General features: G+C 38.5%; 1 protein-coding gene across 2 annotated transcripts in view; it reads left to right on the forward strand.

Moving 5' to 3' along the window:
* stxbp5a (syntaxin binding protein 5a (tomosyn)) overlaps positions 1-20397 on the forward strand; it is a 99423-nt gene that overhangs the window by 50428 nt on the left and 28598 nt on the right. For both annotated transcript variants that reach the window (XM_075458734.1, XM_075458735.1), the window contains exons 6-7: positions 6936-6999; positions 8349-8432. In XM_075458734.1, coding sequence (XP_075314849.1) covers positions 6936-6999; positions 8349-8432 — 148 coding nt within the window. The remainder of the gene's footprint in view (positions 1-6935; positions 7000-8348; positions 8433-20397) is intronic.

Here is a 20397-nt window from a genome sequence, read left to right on the forward strand (position 1 = left end):
CCAAAAGGAAAAACTCTGAAGACGTATTTTCTTTTTAGTTTTGATCAAACAATCGCTTTGCAAGTTTTGGGATCAGCCTCATCGCACACTTTGAAGAGGTGCAACTGAATTGTCATGTAGACTTGCATCCTGCCCCCTGCTCTACAAACCATATCAAATCAAACCATAATGCTAGTTTTTGAGTCTTCAAACTCTCTTCAAAGTCCAGATGCTCGTCATAGAGTAAAAGTGTAGGAATCTTTATTGCTTCGTGATATTGCGGAGAATAACCTTGCAAAGTGAAACCATGTCATTTCTTGAGTTAAGAAAAAACGAGTTTACTCCCCCAAAAAAATCACCCCCGATACACACTACCTGCCAACGTATTTATCCGCAAGACGTTGCTTTAAGTTATCAGCTCTCATCTTGTAATTTACTTGATATTTCCACCTGAAATAATAAATGAAAGTGCTCTTAAAAATAAGTGGCTTATACTTTACTAAATTGATCTTTAATCATATTGACCTGAATGACCTCAATTACCACCCACCCCGTATTCAGTCTTGATCCTTTATTTGATAGGAATGCATTTCTTCATCTGCTTTCATCTTTGCGCTCAGTCTCCATTTCCTGACCCCATCCAAAGATAAATCGTGCTTATCAACAAACATCATCTGACATTCTCTTCTTCAAACTCTAGGAGCTTTGTTTCTGTCCAAACTGCGGCTCTGCGCGATTAGTTTGAGGAAATTAGGTTTCTTTATCTTTTGGTACAGGCTTCACTTACTCACACAGCCATTCTGGGGGATATTATGTCTTCTAGGATGGCAGCGGTGCCGGGAATGATTTCTCTGATTTGTTACAGAGGCATTCAGTTTGCATATCTGTTTGAGTTTGCTTATGCGGTTTGCTTTGAAGCAGATCAGAGAGGTTCGAGGTGAGTCTCTTGTTCTTTCTCTTGTGCCACACTGCCAGCTGCGAGGTTAGCAGGGTTGGCGTCCAGAAACAAAAGCTTCTTTGCCTCTCTTGTTGTCCGCTTGTGATGCTGTCATCAGACAAAGATGGCACTTGATCTAAATTGGTGTAACTGCACTCGCAGCTGGAATGTCCGAGTGTCCGATCTCGAATGAGATACATTTTTTATATTTATGTATAAGCTGTCTGTGAACCGATAATTGCCGGTTGCGGTCTCTAAAATGAAATAAATGCGCTACCTCTTTCTGTTTCAGGTTTATAACTGTTGCTTTGATCAGAAATTGAAAAAGTTTTTTTTTAAAAGCAATTGGACGATATCCCACGTGCCCTGAGGATCTAAAGGAGTTCACAAATACTTCATGGAACTGAAATTCAAACTAAGCTTTTTGAACTTTATACTATTGTCAACAACAAACCGTGTCATTGCGGTGTTTACTTAAACATTTTATTTTATGCCTTGCCCAGTACACCACTGTTCTTCTGTGACTGCTAATGAGGCAAGGATGTAGTGTGTGCAGGGGTCATCATCCATTGGGCTCTGCTATTTGGAGACAAGCTGCAGTTGCTGTGCCAGTAGCCCCAGGCCCTGCCTGGCCCAGTGCTCTATGTATTTGTCTGACTCACACCTCTGTTCCCAAGCTACTGTGCCGGAAACTGAACTAGACTGTAGGATAAACACTTATCCTACACCAACGGCATGGTACTATTGTTTAGTCATTTCTATAGGCATGGCAGTAAGGCCACATGCAAATCTGTGTTTGTTCACATGATGCATATTTTTTTCTGCACAAATGTACTGTGCAATAAATGCAAAAATGGTTACCTGTGTATGTATTTACAAAACAGCGCTTTTTTCTGCATCCGTGTGTGTGCTTGATTTGATTCAGTTAAATGGTCACTGGGTGCCGAGAGCAAAGGAGAAGTTTACTATGACACATAGTTCACGTGGACATGTTGAGTTGAGGCATCTTCTGTTCCTTTGCTTTCATCGACTCCTGCTCTCTCACTCGGAGGCCCAAAGCAAATAACTACGAAGCTAAAATTTTTGGGATTCTTTAAGTCTTTTCGTGCTGTATTTTTGTGAAAGTGTGAGGTCCACAGCTGGTAGCGCAAAGCATGTGAGAAGTTTCACAGACTACTGGGCCTCAAAGCCATTCACTGTGGTCCCGGAGCTCCAGGTGAGGGCAAATATGATTATTTTTTTTTTGGTTTGTTTAATTACTTGTTTGATTTTTAAACGGGAACAATGGGTTCTTTGTTAAAATTGTTCTTATGATGCTCTCATGCAGCTGTTTTGTATCAGCAGAGGTGAGAAATTTTTATTTAACTAAATTTTTTTATTCATTCCCAAAGAAATTACGTTGCCTCAGTATAGATTATTGAGGAATGATACATAAATAGATAAAATGGGAATTGTCTGGAAAGTTGGAAGTCTAGCGATAATAAGCATGGATTCAGTTTTGGAAGATCACCAAGATTGCATTACCGTGTTGTTATGCAACACCTGAGCTAGGGCTGGGCGGTTCTGGAAAAAATGAGTATCACGTTTTTTTTTATAAAAAATGATATCACGGTTTTCTGCACGTTTTTTTTTAAACAAATTTAAATCTTTATTTAACTCAAATCCAAAGTCAATTTCTGCTATTATTCAGTTTGCTTAACAAAAATATTTAACATAAAATACCGCATGACTAATACGGCCAAGGCTGTTTTGGTAATGTGCAATGTGCACAATGTCCATGGCTATAACCTCCATGAAGTTTACCTAGAACAGATATTCACACATTCTGTTAGCCAGAACACCTATAAAATAAAAAATAAAAAAGCACAGAAGACCCATTTACTTCTAAAATGAACTGCAATGAACTATATGAAGTTCAAGTACAACATGCATTTACACACACTGTGTTATCCAGAACACTGTAATAAAAACAGAGAAGACCCATTGACTGAACTATTACCAACAATTCTGACAAAAATGGGGAAATTATTCAGAACTATTAATTTGGGCGACAGTGCCGCAGACATCGCCGCAGGAGGAGAGAAAGGAGGCCTCTGATTGGTCAACTCTACATCCGCTCTACACTATGCGTATTTCCGGTTTGCTAACGGCTAATGGTGACGCTAACCGTAACGATTCTTTCGCCTCTCTGCCAGCTCCAGTAGTAGCAATATTTCTTCTATTTCTAGATCGATCAGCTGCATCTCAATCAAAGTGCGCAGTCGTCCAGTCGCCATTGTTGTTGAATGACCTCCGTAACCGTAACACCCACAATCCTAGCTTGTTCGTGATTGTCCCTCTTGCGTTGTGGCGTGGGATTAACATAGCGCAGACAGCGCTTCAAAAGTAAGCATAAATCAAAAATAACTGCGTCGTGTCTGCGACAAGCTCACTGCGACACTCTGCTGCGAGAGTATACACGAGCCTTTACGCGGCTCGTTATGAAAAACAAAAAAAACTGAACAAAACCGTCTCTCATCAAAAAGCGAACCTTGTGTAGGTGTGAACCGAGATCACAGTTTTTTTAACGGTATACCGCCCAGCCCTAACCTGAGCTGATGTTACATTCAGCGTCGGGAGACAACATGGATGAACTCTCTGTAGACGATAAGGAGGAAAGTTTACAGCAAACAGTTCCAGGAGTAAACCTGGGGCCAGTCACAGGCAGCTTTGTCTTGCCTTCGTCCTCCACTAAGTGCTTGGGAACAAGCATTCCAAATCCTTTACTTTTGCTGCTCTGTCTGCAGTGACTGTCTGCCCATAAAGTCTAAGAGCCCTAAAGCGAGTCCACAAAATGTTGACCTTGCTTTATCTCAATGAAAGGCATAATGCTTAATTCTCAGAATTCTTGCTGTGTCAACATCAGCGCTCCAAGCTTGTCCGTTTTGTCAGTAATCTCAGATACTATCCATCCATGACAACCCAGGTTAAAACGGTTTGAAAAGGTTTAGAATTTTTCCTCACTGCAGTCCTTTTTGCTCCTGCCTTTTATCCTTGATGTCTCCTCTTTAACTTGTGTGGATGTGGGGTCTCATTGTTGACATTGCTTGAGCTTTGGAAAGCTCAACCAGCTGCTTTGTCATGTAAACAACTCCCCCATTAGCATGGTTATGCATACATGATAGATATTTAATAATAAAAAATAAAAAATCAGTGATTGCACAGATAGAAAGCTAATGAAAAAAAATTCAGTTCGGTTTTATTTATATGGCGCCAAATCCGAACAAATGTCATCTCAAGGACCTTCATACATTCCAATTCAAGCCAATTACAATTGAATTATCTGTAATGCAATTCTAATCAGTTCACATTCATTAAATTCCGTCCATCCATTTTCTATACCCACTTAATCCGCCGGTCGGGTCGCGGGGGTGCTGGAGCCTATCCCAGCAAATTTAGGAACCACAAGTAAACCTGCAGTTTGAGAGCAAAGTGCTCTGTTGGGAAAATATCCAACTGTGTCCTCTTTAAGATATGATGGAGCCTGGTCATTAAGAGCTTTGAATGTGAGAAGAAGAATTTTATTCTATTCAGAATTTAAAATGGGGCCAATGAAGAAAAGCTAAAACTGGAGAAATATGATCTCCCTTGCTAGTGTGTAGCTAGTTTAGCCCACAAGATGTATAGATATACACCGTAAGTATGCTCCTTGAATATCTGCTTTTATTCATACAAATGCTATTTCAGAAATGGCACTATTTTTTTTACACCACTCATACAGTATATTTTCCACGCACGAAAGAGGAAATGTGCTTGTGTGCGCGGTGAATAGATGTTCTCAACTTCAATGAGGTGTTACCTTTCCTAATGCTTAAACATTCCCGCTGTGTCATCGACACACCCACCAACAATTGCTTTACGGTGCTTGTGTGCAAAGCACACATAAAAGTCTATTTCCTTTATTGCTCTGAAAGCATTACTGGGTAGGGGGAATACTCAAAGATGGATTTGGTGCAGCAAAGGTTTACAAAAGATGACTGTCTGAACCGAGAGTATCAAGGTTATGTTTGCCATTGGGAATTCAGTTTAGTGTGTGTGTGTGTGAGTGTGTGCTAGTGTATAACATGAAAATCCTTAAATTAAAAGATGAAAGAGAATAACATAATAAATGTGAAAGGAACTATTAAATTAGTAGCATGCACACGGCCAAAAGAGCATGCATGAACACACATACAGTTGTATATGTGCACAGTGGGAGAGTAAGTGTGTTTGTGGCAGAGTACGGATGATTTTTGGGAGGCTGTCTGCACTCTGCCCATCCTGCCTCTGTTGCCATGGTGATTCCTTTATCTCCAAACCTGACTGGGTATTTGTGGACTTTACAAATGTGTTCCTGTCAGACTTGTGTACTGTAAACAATTTATTTCGAATTTTCGCCTGGGAACACCGAATGTTACGCATTAAAACCCTATAACAAGATGGAATAAGCCACAGGGGTGGGGTAGGTCCCAACGTGGAATGTGGATTTTGTAATTTAGCATGAGAGTAACTGTTACACTATCACAGGTATTGTTTACAACTGGGGAAGATTTTATTATGTGTCTTAATTGTTCTCAAATCCAATTGTGTGTTTGTGGATGTGCGTGCTGGTGTGGACAGCTGTTGGCTCAGAGACGGGCAGTGAAGGGGGATTAGATAAATCAACAGCTCCGGCTGCAGCAGAGCTTAGGTAATAAGGCTCCAGCACTAACAGGCTAAATATAGAGACTACTGAATGACTGTCTGCCTGCCCACTTACTGATACCTTTTAACACACAAACACATTGCTGAATACTTTCTTTTGCCCTCTGATTATAGTCCTAGATTCATGGAGGTAGATGGCGAGAGGGAACGTTCATTGAATGCAAATTGATTTCTTTCCAAAATATGTTCTTTTGTAAGATATAAGAAAAGTGAATGATATCAGCACATCCTCCCCTTCACTGTCAGACTTTACGCTGAGCTTACAAACTCTGCTCTGCTAATACATTGGCCCAAACAAAGTCTCTACTTTACTTCATTTTTGCAGTAATTCCATATTGCTCCTGCTCTCGTCTCCGTTATCCCTGCCTTTCCTGCATAGTACTGGGGTTTTACTGATGAAACGGCAGCAATAGTCACTCCTTTTCAGTGACCTTCCCATCACATCTCTTTAAGGCAGGACAGGTTTGGAAAATTCTGCTGAAGATTTGACATAAGGCTGTCTAGAGGGTAAAACCCAGACAGGAGGGGGAGAAGCAGGGGAGTCCAGCATTTTGTGCTGTCTCCACTGACATGGAAATGAACACACATGCATTCACATACACACGGCTACTAGGACTGACACACTCATTTATCACAACCTTCGGCGAGCTTCTCTTTGAGATGCCTTTTCGAACCTTGGAGTGATTGGCAGCTTTGTCATCTCCCAGTAGACCTCTTTCACGGGTTTAGAGGTACTTGCTCCTCACCTTAACTCTCCTTTTAAACCACATCTCGGTTCATTAATAATGAACATCTATTATTCAGTTGCATTTCCAGTACACCCTTCAGCTGACTTATTTTTGAAAATAAAGCTTTTTCCGGGCAAACTGGCACTACAGGCTGACACAGCTACTCCACGTAGCTAATTAACATATTATTGCCAATGTACAGTACCGAAAAATGTCTCAACTGCTTTTGCTCAACCTATATTTACACACTTTTTTTTTTTTTTTTTTTACACAATCACTAAATAACAGTGGCTAAAAATATGCACAGTAAAACTGCAAATTTCATCAGTTGGCTAACATACAACAGCATTACTGCAGTTGGCTACAACGATGAAGCAATTCCTCATTTTCCTCTGCCATAGCTGTCACATACAGTGTCTGTGTTTACCACTTGTGTCTTTTCTTTAAAACCTCCTAATATGTGTTATTGTTAAATTATACTATGATTTTGAGTGATGTCTGACTGTGATATTGTGGCACAGGAAAATAGAAAAAAAAATATTTCTGTGTCTCTTTCTCTATCTCATAAGGTCCTCTAAGGCTCACCCGGGACCAGTTGTCCACATAAGTGATAACCCTATGGATGAGGGAAAGGTAAAGCACACACACACACACACGCAAAGTAATCAGATGTGCATTTCTTTCCTTCAGTATCAAGCTTAAAACTCACAATAACAACTGATCACACTTGGACATGCTTGTCTGGAATACTTTGTGGCTTTTGAAGTGATAGATGTTGAACTCTTGTTTGTTGTGTGGAAAAATGTGCTGGAACTTTTTTTGTGTGTTTATTTCATATATTCTTTTTGATGGTGTGTCTTTTAGACTGAGACTGAGGTCAAAATTTTTATTTTTATCCAGGTGACTAAGAAAATGAAGGGGAAGCAATTCTGGCCTTATAAGTCTATCCTGAGCTGTTCTTGTATGATATGTGTGAGGAATTGTCAGATAAATGACAGAAAACCCCATTTGTTGAGACAGACACTGGATTTTGCCGGTGAACATGTTGCAAACTTGCTGCATCAACCATCACTTGCATTTCTTCCAGAGAAAACACTCCATGGAAACATGCATTTATGCTTGGTTAGTATGTATCTATGATTTTATATGACTCGTTTTGGCTCATTTTACTACATTACTGAGGAGTAATTGATTTAAACAATATCAGATGCCACAAAGGATTAGAAACCCATTTTGGCTAAATCTGGTCAATCACTGTTTTAGGGTCCCTGGAAACACTTTTGTCATCTTAGCTTGTCTCACATTATAATTTGGCGCACGGTCATTGATTATGTGTTGCGTGTACTACAGCGCACATTTTTCTCAAACTGATTGAAATATTATTTTAATTTGCCTGTGTTTGTGACCTTTCTCAGCCAACATAGCTTTTTTCTGGGGCGATGTTGCTTGATGATTTCATATTTTACCCAATCGTAAATGAAATGCAATTTTTTGTTGAATACACGACAATGCTACAGACATTTAGGTCCCTTTCAAACACAAGGGTTTGTGTTGATTTTTAAGATAATCTAGTCATAGTGCAAGCTGAGAAAACAACTTGCTGTATGCAGTCTTGGCACGTGTTGTAAAGATTGGTGTCAGTTATTTTTGTTGCATCCATAAATGTGACAGATTGAATCTGAAGGCACTAAACTGAATGTAATTGTTCTCTATAAATAAGTTGTCAGAATGATTAACAAAAAACAACCTTATGTTGTGTATGTGCCATTCTTTCTGCAGTTTCTCTTACCATCTTTGGTGAGTCAGGAGTAGTAGCTCTCTTCCTGAGCTACTGTAGACTGCTTACATATGATTTCCTCTCATCCTGTGTGGGAATGTCAAACGTATTACTTCTGTTTGTGCCCATCATGGGGTCTTCTCTATCATCTGTCTGTCATCTCTTTTACCTATCTCAAAGAATGCCTAATACTCTTCCTCCCCAGCTTATGATTGGATATGAGTCTGGGATCGTGGTCCTGTGGGATCTGAAATCAAAGAAGGCAGACTATCGCTACACTCATGATGAGGTAGGCAAATCTCCCCGATTTATTTAATTCCTTTCAGTCATTTCTGTGACTTTTGATCTACAAGGTTACGCTGTATCTTTTTGAATGTGGGAATTGAATCGCATATTCATGAACTGTACTGTACACAGCTGCATCTGTGTCTGTCAAACTTTGAGTCTGAGATATTTTACTGAGGATAAAAAGGCTTGTTAGTTATGTATGGGTATATATGTGGCTCACATACACGCGTGCCATTCACACACTTTGCTGAAAATTGAGTCTCCTCACATCTGTGTTAAAAGCCGACTATGTTACAAAAAAAAGAGTGCTGACAAAGAGTGTAAAAGACTCTCTACAACTCCTGTTTTTCTTCAGTAAGGTTGAGGTTTGTCTTCATGGGAAGTGGCAGCTCTTGTTTACTGTTTGATTAGAATAAAGCCAAAGTTTGCTCTACCAAAGGATCTTTTCTACACCCAGCTGTAATTGGATTCACTAGATGTATCTGTGCTATTCAGCTACAGGAGGAAGGAAGATGCTTTACGAAAGGAGTTTTTAAATAATTAAAATTACAAAGAAACACGAGGATTCCAGGATACCAGAGTGAGCACAACTGCATGATAAGTTTAAAAAGACATGTTTATCAACCAAAATTTTACAAGGAGGCTTCTAAAGTGGGAGAAGCACCAATCAGTAGATGTATAAAGAAAAGAACGTACCCATTTTACTTGTCTGCATGAAGGATGGCGGCTCGCTTAAAGTCCTACATTGTAGAACTGACTTACTGCTAAATATATGCGCACCAGAAGCTGTGGTCATTGTGGCCTGTAGAATTGTCAAATCCCCAGGAATCAATCATTTGAATGCACTGTACCAAAATATGAAGTAAAAGGAAAAAAATGTATATATGGACTTATTTTTGCTGTAAAATGTAAAAGTGCAAAAATGTTTATCATGCTTGAGTCGCTTTGCAAAAATGAGCTTTTAAATGTATTCTTTTAGGAAATCACTGCATTTGCCACTTCAGAAAAGCTGCTTTGACACATTAGTTCTCATTTACAACCGTGTTGGGATTTATACAGTAGTGGACCATGTAATAATTTCTCCAGAGAGTTTGCAAGGTTGCACAGGGATTTTGTTTGCATATCACAGCTGTTTATTAAAAAAAAAAAAGAAAAAAAAAAGGTCATCTTAATTTTTCTGAAAGACTGTCGTGTGGCTTTATTGTCGTCCCCAGAGGCATTAGTGTGTGTCTACAGATAACGTGAGATACAACACATAAAATAAAAGCTCCTTAGCTCCTCTCTGTAGCTGACTTATGCTTCTGGCTACTTTTACACTATGGCATACAAATGAAATCGCTACTTTAATCAAGATTATTTCTCACATTGCAACACTTCCATTTATTTCAGTAAATTGATTTTTTTTTTTTTAATATGCTATCAGTTTTTTGTGTATTTGTTGCAATGTGGCTCAGACACGTAAAAGGGGAAGTAACCTTAAACAGAGTTGACTTGGTCCAGGGTAAAGAAATGCATTATTGTATGGATAAAAAACTAAAATGCATCCATTGAATCTAACATTGGAGAAACTAAGTATGCATGTGAGCACCATTCCAGACAGTTTAGAGAAAGCCCTCAACAGATTAAACCTTCACAGACAAAAAACGCATGCAGTAGAGTACCATGGCTGTGCCAATATTGAGTATTGCTTACAAGAAGGAGCAGCAAAGGTAGGATGGTGAGCAAAGGCAAGCACCAATTCTGGACGAGAACCAGAGAATAGTTATTTATATACAGAAATAAGACACTTAAAACGATCGGACCAAGAGATAAGACAACAGTGAACAGCATGGGAATCATTTGCAAAACATTCTTTTGACATATCCTTTTGAGTTATAAGGCAGGGTTTTGGTGGAAATCTTTCTATAGAAACTTGTAGCTTAACAGCTGAGTTCTCTACAAATTCTCCAGAAATTCTTCACCGTTTTGTGTGTGAAAATGGCTCAAGTAGTGGGAACTGGGTATGTCTATGAACCAGAGCTCATATTCATGAACATTAGCCAACTGAATGATTGTGGACCCATGCACACACACAGTCGGCATGTAAATGGTTATAGGAGTGTCTGTGCTACACATAGGTAAACCGCCTGTTTAGACTAATGACCTTACCATCTTGCCAATGCTCACCTTGCCAGATACCCAGACTCACACACACATAATAAATAGTGGGTATTATATATTCGGTATGTTAGGGACAGTCTCTGTCGCTTCCTGTCTCTGCTGTCTCCCCCTGTTTGATAAGCTAATAACCTCCCTCTGCTCATGGGCATTACAGCCTCTAGAACCAGATCTCCCCAAGGGATCTCATCTCCTCTCTCCAAACCCCTGCAGATACACCTCTCTAGAGACTGAGCTTTTATTGGATTGGAATTGAAGGAGGGGACTGGGAGGAGTTCCTGCTCTTCATTTGCTTCCTTAACACACAATTGTTTACTCCAATTTGAAATGTCTCAGTGGTTTTCCCCTGGTTAATAAATTCAAATGATTGCAAGAGTCAGATATCTTTAAAGTTTAATTTGGCCCCAAACCACCTTCATGACACCTCTGTGCTGCATCGATAGTATCTTGTGGGTTCACAGTGACTTTTCTAATATCACTGTTGTGACAGGGCTGTTGCCAACACTAATTAAATTGCCTAAAGAACTGGTGCCATGGGATATAATCATAGTAGGCCTTTATGATTAAAGGTGTGGGTGGTGTGGAGAAAACTAATATACTCTTGATATTCACTTAAATAATTAAAACCACACAATAATCACACAATAGAATGGGTATTTCACCTTGTAGTTTTTACCCCTTTCAAAAGAAAATACATTTATTTATAAGATATTGTAAACTTTTGTCCAAAAGATAATAGGACTCTGTGTAAAATGCAATGAAAACCATATATTTAATAGCATAAAGGACAAAAATAAAAAAACAGATTATGTTGTAGAAATCATTGCAGGGGCTCAGGAACACTTCCCAAGACTTTAGCCATTGAACACAGTTCATCATATTCAGATGCAAGTTAGAACTCTAACGTATAAAGATAAATTAATAAGCTAAATTAAACTAAATAAATAAAACAGATCCTTAAACACTGACATCTGTGGGCTGCAACTCATTTAAAATTAAGTAAAAAATTTTCCTGTGGTCTGAATTTAAAAAAAGTAGAGTAGAGTTTCTTATGAAACTCATGACTGTTGCTTCTTTGTCGCTAAATAAGACCCGAACCATCCGTCTTCATCCCAGACGAGGCGAAATTCTTTTTTTTTTTTTTTAAAGCTGGTACATATTCATAGATATTTCTACTCGAGGACTAAAGTTTTCCTGTAATGTATTTCAACGTCACTTCATAGTACCCCTTCTTTAATAAAGACTGTACTATTATGAGAACTTGCTATTTGTTTTATTATTGTAGAATGATATAGTAAGTACTGTTTTGTCGATGCATATTCACTATATATAAAATTATATCTATCATTTTACTCCTCATATTTTAAGAGTTTGTTTGTTTTAGGCTGTTTGGAGACTGTCCTCCCAAAACAGTCCTTTGGTTTTTTTGGTCACACAAATCAACAACTTATTATTATTTGACTTTACTGACAACAACTCATTGTCAAGTGTCAAAATGGGCGTCCATTGAGATGAAGATGGCATAGTACAAATGAATACGAGCTGCAACAATGATTATTTTCAAAGTGACAAGTGTGTTCTCATAACATGTTCTGATGGCACCGTGTCACTAAAGCAATCAACATAAATAACTTTACTGTGGCACTTTTTTAAAGAATGTGTCTTAGCTCTAAACTATAACTGTACTATTACCTTCTAACAATGTAGTGCTAATTGTTAACCCTAACTAAGCAATGTTATTGCCAGGAAATGTTGTCAAATTGTTGTCATGTAGTGATGGCGTCCAGCAACCCCTACTACTCTTACGGGAACCAAACATTGTTCCACTTGTTCGTTTAGTTCTGAGAGGTGCAATGCTTCCTGCAGCCTTTAGGATTGCTAGTTCACAGGGTTCTCTGGGGGTCATTTGTAATGGTGAGAAGAAATGTCTTGAAAGGTCATGTGGACGTGAGGACCTTATTGGTTATTTGAACTTCTTAAGTTTACATCTCAAAGGGTCCTTTGACATTAATGTAGATGTGACGAAGGATTTCTGGTCATTGTTTTTGTTACACGATATAAACTAAGCAGAAATAACCATAATTGAAACGCTGCCGGTTTATTGAGTTCTTATCATTGCACAGATTGTTTTATTAATTTTTATTTTTTTGCGAAATTGATTTGTCATTAAGACTGTTGATGAAGAATCTTCCAAAAGCTTTTACTGCATAGAAATATGTATTTGCAAAGGGTGCTTTGTCTGACATCAGTAATCAGACATCCTGTGTTTGGTTTTGTTGCGTAAAAATCAAAATTAAGCAATTGAGTATCAAAGGCTGAAAATTGGATACATGCGTCTAATTTAATTAATGTGGGGTTATAGTTATGAGATACTTTCTGTATTAAGCATATTCTTAATATTAATTATAAGTCAGAGACAATACATGGATTAGAAGGCGGACTCATAATTAGCCTTCCCTGGGATTGTGAATATGTGCTAACTTCATCTCTGTATAGCTTATTCAAACAATGCTTTTTGGTGAAATAACTTTTTACAGCTAACAAATCCTTTTACAAGCCATACTCTTCCCGCTTCGCAGTTTTCATTCAAACCCCATTTGCCCGGAAGCTTGTTGCCAAATATCAAAGTTATCAACTAAAATTAACAACGGTGCATGCCAACAGATAAAGAAGCTTTGGATTATGACTAAGAAGCATGTTTTGAAGTTCAGTTATGATAGAAATTAGTGATTTTTAAAGAAAGTGAAAGATGGTAAAAAAAAACATGCGCTTTTCGAGTGATGTTGGCTTCTGTTTTCAAACTTTCTTGCATGACATCTGCGAGTAGACGGATGTACCGGCATTGTTTTGGCACAAGTAAAGGCAGCTTTTGTCGGTTCTAGATACGGTCAAACTCCAGAAATTTAAACACAATCGGGGAACTTAACCTGGCTCTCTGATAACAACAAAGTTTCCATCAGAGTTCAGACAAAAAGTTAAAGCAATAAAACTTTGGTTTTACAAGCTCTCAAAGAGCTGAGAGAGCACACCATCCACTATATGTCTTTCAGTGGATTGTCTATTATTAGCTGTGGATCAGCACTATGGGTTTCAAGTAAGTGCTAGCCAGAGAGCATCCGTCACCCTGACCCTGCCTCGCCCTGCTCTGTCTGACTCAACACCTTGTTGTGAGTTTGGTCCTGATGAATGGTTCATATTGCAGACAAATCTGACTTCTCTTTCCTCCCTATCTCTCTTGTTTGTCTCCTGGCAGCTGTTGCTGACTGCCTGAAAGTGTGATTGTGTGTGTGTGTGTGTGTGTGTGTGTGTGTGTGTGTGTGTGTGTGTGTGTGTGTGTGTGTGTGGATTTCTTTTTGTCATACCCTTAATCTGCCCATTGTTCAAACTCACTAATTTATTCTACAGTCTGGTTACACAATCAGCCCACCATTTGTCTCTCCTCAAAGCTTTTATTTTTCAGTATTGTATGCATTTCCATTTCCGATGCTCTCACCATTTTCTTTTCCCCAACTTTGATATAGATATCTTTCTTTTTCTCTCTAGCTTTGGCATGACTGTGATAACCACTAATTTATGTGTGCGTGCTGTCTGTTGCTGCAGTGTGCGACAGATAGCTGCTCCCACCCTTCACACACATTCAATGACTGAGGAATCAATTTGCTAGGTCAGGATTGTGGAATTGCTTCAGTGATGACAGTCTTAAATCAGAATAAAGTTGATATCACGCCAGTCACCCATTACATTATGACAACCCTCCTAATATTGAGTAGTAGGTCTTCCTCATGCCACCAAATAAGTTCTGGCCAGTTCAGGATGTGAACAAAGAACATCTGAGGGTGTCCTGGAGTCTCTGGTACTGGGAAATAGACCCTCTAGACTTGAAGCTTATCCCAGTTCTCAAATGATGGGAGACGGGATACACCATGGACATGCTGCCAGCCCATCACATGGTTCTTATCAATATTCTGGCCCTGGGATCAGTTCAGTACCAGGATTTGGAACCTATCCCTGTCTGAATGCGAATGTATTGGCGTTAGCAAACACATAACATTTCAGAGTTAATTCAGTAAAGCTTACAGTGTTTTTTTATGCTGGATGCAGACTGAGTCTGATGCAACACAGCACTTGTTACAGATGGTTAATATTCTTCTCAAGAGATGATGCACTTATTGCCATAAAGACGAGACTATACAAATTTCCTGTGGCATTCTTTCTGATGAACAAGAATGCCTTCATTTAATGTGCCGCATGCAGTAAATCCCTCCCATCTGCTTGTCTGAGAAGATTAAAAACCAGTGCTGCAAATTATTTGTGAACTCTATCTGACATGAGTCTGGCTTCATTAGTGAGTGCTGTCGTTCCCCTCTAAGACTTATGGAGAAGTCAGACGAATAACTATTCATTGCTGATGGGTCTTTTGGCAAGTCAAGCCAAGTATTGTCCATTAGTGGATAAGATATCATTCCTTATATGATGGTAAGTCTTTGTTGAACTAAACCCTTAAAGAAGACATGGGTAGTACTCATGTTATGACAAGACCTCTGGCGTCAAAAAAAAAAAAGGAAAAGAAAAGAAAACTCTTTATTACTTTCTATGATGCTTATTCCAAACCGAAAGATGAGGAATGAATTATAATAAGATGATTTTTTTACAGGATAATCAGTCATTAGTCAAAATGCTCTGGTCCAGAGTGATATTTCAACCATCACTGGAGGGACTTGATGGGTCTGACTCAAACATATGCTATTTTTCCTTTACGCCTTTAAGCGTGATGCATAAACATTTAAGGACACCTGGTAAAATTCACAACTTCTGTTGTTGATCTGTTGGTGGGCGTAAGATTGTTGCATGAACCAATTACAGCCAAGCTTTAACTGTCAAACAGATGGTCTCACATTTGACTCCGGGATATTTCGGTAGACAGAGGAGTTCATGCTCGACTCAGTGACTGCATGATGTCCAGGTCCTGTGGCTTCTAAACCATCACCCCTCTACCGCTGTGCTTGACAGTTAGTGTGATATGCTGTTTTTTGATCTCTCCAAATGCGGTGCTTTGCATTATGGACAAAAATCTTCACTCTGGTTTCATCTGTCCAAAGGACTGCATTGCACAGTCTGACCTCATGGTGAACTTTTTCCAGACCAGCAAACTACCAAAACTTTTTTTTTTTTTTTTTCCCACTTGCTGAAGATGAATTATTAAAGTACTTTTGATCAGCAGCACCTGGCTGCTCCTTTAACTTCTTTTTCATGGAGGCGGTGAGGTTGTACTTACATTTTTAAACACTACATCTGCATTTTGGCTTTTTGGTTTTTGTCAACTTAAAAATGTCAGGGTGTAGTTTGTAGTTTTTTTTTTTTTTTTTTTTGTTTTGTTTTGTTTTTTTTATTTGAACTGAAGTGCTACATAATCTGTTTCCCTGCAACAAACACCAAATGATACTGTGTTACTCCTGACGTTTCATCTAAAAATTCGGACCAATATTCCCACTCGTCACTTATTTGGTCAGTATATCACATTTTCAAAATCTAAGGCTGAGTTCACAGTTGTGCTTTGAGATTCATAATAGCTTAGCTTCTTTTCGCTGTAGTCTTAAACTGTGACGGCGAATCATCTTTTTAACACAGAAGAGCTTGCAAGGTTTTGTTTTTTTTTTTTTTTTTTTTTTCTATGCTTACATAACAACAACAGAAAAATGGGCTTCACATTAAAAATAAATTACCCAGTGGAAATTACTATTGACATTTAGTTTTTTTTTTTTTTTTTTTTTTTTTTTTTTAATGATGCCTTTTATATCCCCATTAATCTGTGTTTAGTCGAATTGTAGGGACTCGGCTCCCATTTGGGGACAGATGATGAAAGTTTTCTTTTGTCAATCAGAAAAAATGTTTGGTGAAGTCTATAACCATTTAAGATCTGAGAATCTTTTTTTTTTTTATACCAAGGTAAGGGTTCAAATATTATTGTATTTATTGTTGTATAACAGTATTGCAAAAGTAAATGGTTTAAGTCATGGTTTGAGTAAGTTACCAGGAGAGAAATGTAGATCGATGTTTCTGTGTAGATGCTTGGTGATCCAAATCATAGCTATCCTAAGGGCTTAATGAATACGAGCTGCAACAATGATTATTTTCGAAGTGACAAGTGTGTTCTCATAACATAAAAGGTTAAAGGTTACTGGACTTCTTTTGGTGTATAGAAGCTGTTTAACATCTCACCCAAGAGGCTTCCCCAGTTCTTACTCACTGATAGGAAACTTAAAGCGATACTCCGGAGTAGATTCAACCTGGGGTCATTTGAACCGTGATATCCAGCCAAGTAGCCCACCCGCAGTTTTTTCGATATTGGCTGAACATCAGCTGAGTTACTGAGTTATCCCGAATAGCTTCGTACAAGGGTTAATGGATCCTGGCAGTATCTCCAAAATTACCACACTAAAATCACATGCTATGACACCAAACTTCTACAGTAGTACAAATATGGTCTGTACTCACAAAACGATGCATTTGGAAGTTTGAAAATAGTCCAGGAGTTTATTATTATCAACACAAGCCTAATAGCTTTTCTGCTGCTAAAGCTGCGTCGACGTCACTTCCTTGATCTGGGAGCTTCAAAGTAAGATGAGGGTTGATATACTACTGTAGACAACAAAGCAAGGCTGCTCAATTTCTCCATTGATAAAATAATTTCACAACTCTACAACATAAAAATTCATAAAAAAAACATGTAGAATATAGCATATACTTTGTTGTCTACAGTAGTAGATCAACCCTCATCTTACTTTGAAGCTCCCAGCTCCCAGAAGTGATGTTGACGCAGCAGATAGCATAAGATAGCAGCAGAGAAGCTATCAGGCTTGTGTTGATAATAATAAACTCCTGGACTATGTACAAACTTCCAAATGCATCGTTTTGTGAGTACAGACCATATTTGTACTACTGTAGAAGTTTGGTGTCATGGCATGTGATTTTAGTGTGGTAATTTTGGAGATACTGCCAGGGTCCATTAACCCTTGTACGAAGCTATTCGGGATAACTCAGTAACTCAGCTGATGTTCAGCCAATATCGAAAAAACTGCAGGTGGGCTACTTGGCTGGATATCACGGTTCAAATGACCCCAGGGTGAATCTACTCCGGAGTATCGCTTTAAGAAGTTTAACCTCTCGTGGGGTCAACCTGGAGGAGAAATGAAAGTTTTTCCAGAAACAACAGTCAAGTAGCCTTTTATTCATCCCTGATAATGTACATCAGCCTGCTGTCCCCTGAAGGGATGGACACATGGCTGTGTGTAAGTGTGTGTGGCTCTTGAGGGCTGTTTTGGGGCCCAGGGTGACACAATGCTGCCAGACGATATTCCTACGAGGGCCGTGACATGCATGTTTTATGTTGGTCTGTTTTCCTTCGCCTGTCTCAATTTGTTGTTCTAATAATTATCTTCGCAGTGAATTTGTGTCTCGTGTGACTGCGATGAGTGTTGACTGAATTCTCTCAACCCCCATAGAGTAATCTGTGAAAACTGGCCTAATGTGATAAATCATGAAATTTGTCTTTTCAATTGGTATTGTAAGATTTGATGAGTACCATGTGGTTCAATTATCCTGCTAATCTTCCAATTAAACTCAGTGCATTGTTGCCTGTTGGGAATGTCACCGTGAACAATGCACTGATAGGTTTTTGGAGCTTTGTCTCGATGTCAGTCGCTGTCAAGGCATCATTTAGAGGGTGATTGAGTGGTTTTGTTGATAAAACTGTAATGGGTTATGGAATTTTTGCCACTTTTTTTTTTATTTTCATTCTTTTATTAAAGCATCTGCAGGTCTGGTCTTTGAAGACATCTTCAAACCTTTCATAAAGTTCACAATGTCTGTGATCGATCCATAATACCACTGCTTAAGCTTTAATTTCCCAGTGTTGCTTCTTAAATGCCAAACGAGGGTGAAAGTCTACAAAAAAGACATGGTCAGAAGTCCGATGCTCATAGCGTCAGTTGCATCTTTATGTAAACACGTTGTTTAAGTAGCGTTCCTTCCAATTAATTGAAATAAATATAATTTGAAAAAAGACCTATAGTGTGTCTGTAATGCTAAATTTTGACTGAAATTTGGATCCCCATATCATCTCTGAATTAAAGGCAAAACATACTTATTCATGGATAATTCACTTTATTTCCAGAGCATGAAATATTAATATGTTATAAAATGGGAAATTTTTTCACACTGCATTCAGGACACCTACATAGCTGCATCCATGCCACTTGGCTCTGCATATATATGAATCATTTATAGGGAAAAAAAATCGGTGACAAACTCCCCGTCTTTCTTGGCTTCCACAGTACCTAGTCCCCCACCACCAGCTTAAAAAGACACTTAAGACACGGCATTACTCATCAAGCCTGATTTATAGCTTGGCAAATAATCTTCATAAACAGGAAATGAGTATATGAATAGTTGAAAAATTGAGCCAAGATTAATTAAAAAAAAGAAATGTAAGTGTCAATTAGTGCCTATGACCTGGAATATATCAAACATAGAAAACCGGAATAATAGAACTTGTCAAAACACACCAACTATGTATCCGAAAGCATGCACATAAAGAACCACTATCATGTTCCTTATTTTATGTTACATATGTGCAGTACTGTTGAACATTCATATGAACGGTCATTCTTTATATGGTCCTCCAGACGCACAGTCAAACAGGGCTCCTGGTAAGTACATGTCCACATTCATCCAGAACACTTTACTTAAATGGCATTTAATGTACTTTGCTTACAAATAGGCAGTACACAGATACTGTACAGCCGTTTGGCAACAGCAGAATTACATTATAGTTGACACGTAACCTTTTTTGTTTTCTTTCACCTGACATTTTCCACTTCAGTCTGGAATTTAGTGCTTTCCCACAACTACACTTAGGAACAGAGGCATTTAGAAATTGTTTTCATCTTGCTCTGATCTTTGCTGCTGCTCTTAAATATAGGCTTTAACAACAATGCAGGGATTTGTAAAGTGACCATATACAATCAAGAATGAGAAATCATGGCTTTTATGTAGTGATGCCTTCAGGAGACTGGAGTTGATATGTTTGTTTAAGGCAACTGGGGACTACATGTACAGTAAGAGCAGTACGCAATGAATACAGATGTTTTTTTTTTTTTTTTTTTTTTGTGAATCATGTAGAGTTGCAAAAAACAGAATTCGGTACACAAGTACAAGTGGTCTAGTGGAGTTTTGGCCAAAAAGTGATTGGAAAAGGGCAAACGCAGCTAATAGGATGAATGATCTGTTACCATCCATCATGGGTTAGAGTGTAGTCTGTTGCAATAGTTGACTCTATGAATAAAGTATTTTCTATTCTATTCTAGAGTTGCACTCAAAAACCTGCCTGTAGTTGCCAGCATAGGGCCCTAATCAAACGCCACTTCCAATGGCCATAATCCTGATTCCTTTTGAGGTTACTAGTTGACAAGAACATACGTTCCTTTTAAGATTTCCCCAAGTAAGAAAGGATGTCGTTTTGGAGCAACGAGAAATGGAATTGTTTAATAATTCACTCTAATTCACTGTGGAGCAAGGTAAAAGTATAATCTGTTGAGCAAATCAATGGTATTATGAGTGCAAGCATTCACTATCCACTATCATTTCATGCAGGTGTTTTTCCTTTTCCAGTTTTTCTTAAAAAATCAGCAACATTTTTTGATTAATGACACACTTTGGGCAAAATTGATATGCTCTTAAATAAATTGTTTGTGCAATTGCAGGAAATTGACTTTACTTGACATGTGCTCACGTCGGCATTGACAGTGTGG

Source organism: Odontesthes bonariensis, chromosome 24, assembly GCF_027942865.1.
Source record: "Odontesthes bonariensis isolate fOdoBon6 chromosome 24, fOdoBon6.hap1, whole genome shotgun sequence".
Lineage (NCBI taxonomy): Eukaryota > Metazoa > Chordata > Actinopteri > Atheriniformes > Atherinopsidae > Odontesthes > Odontesthes bonariensis.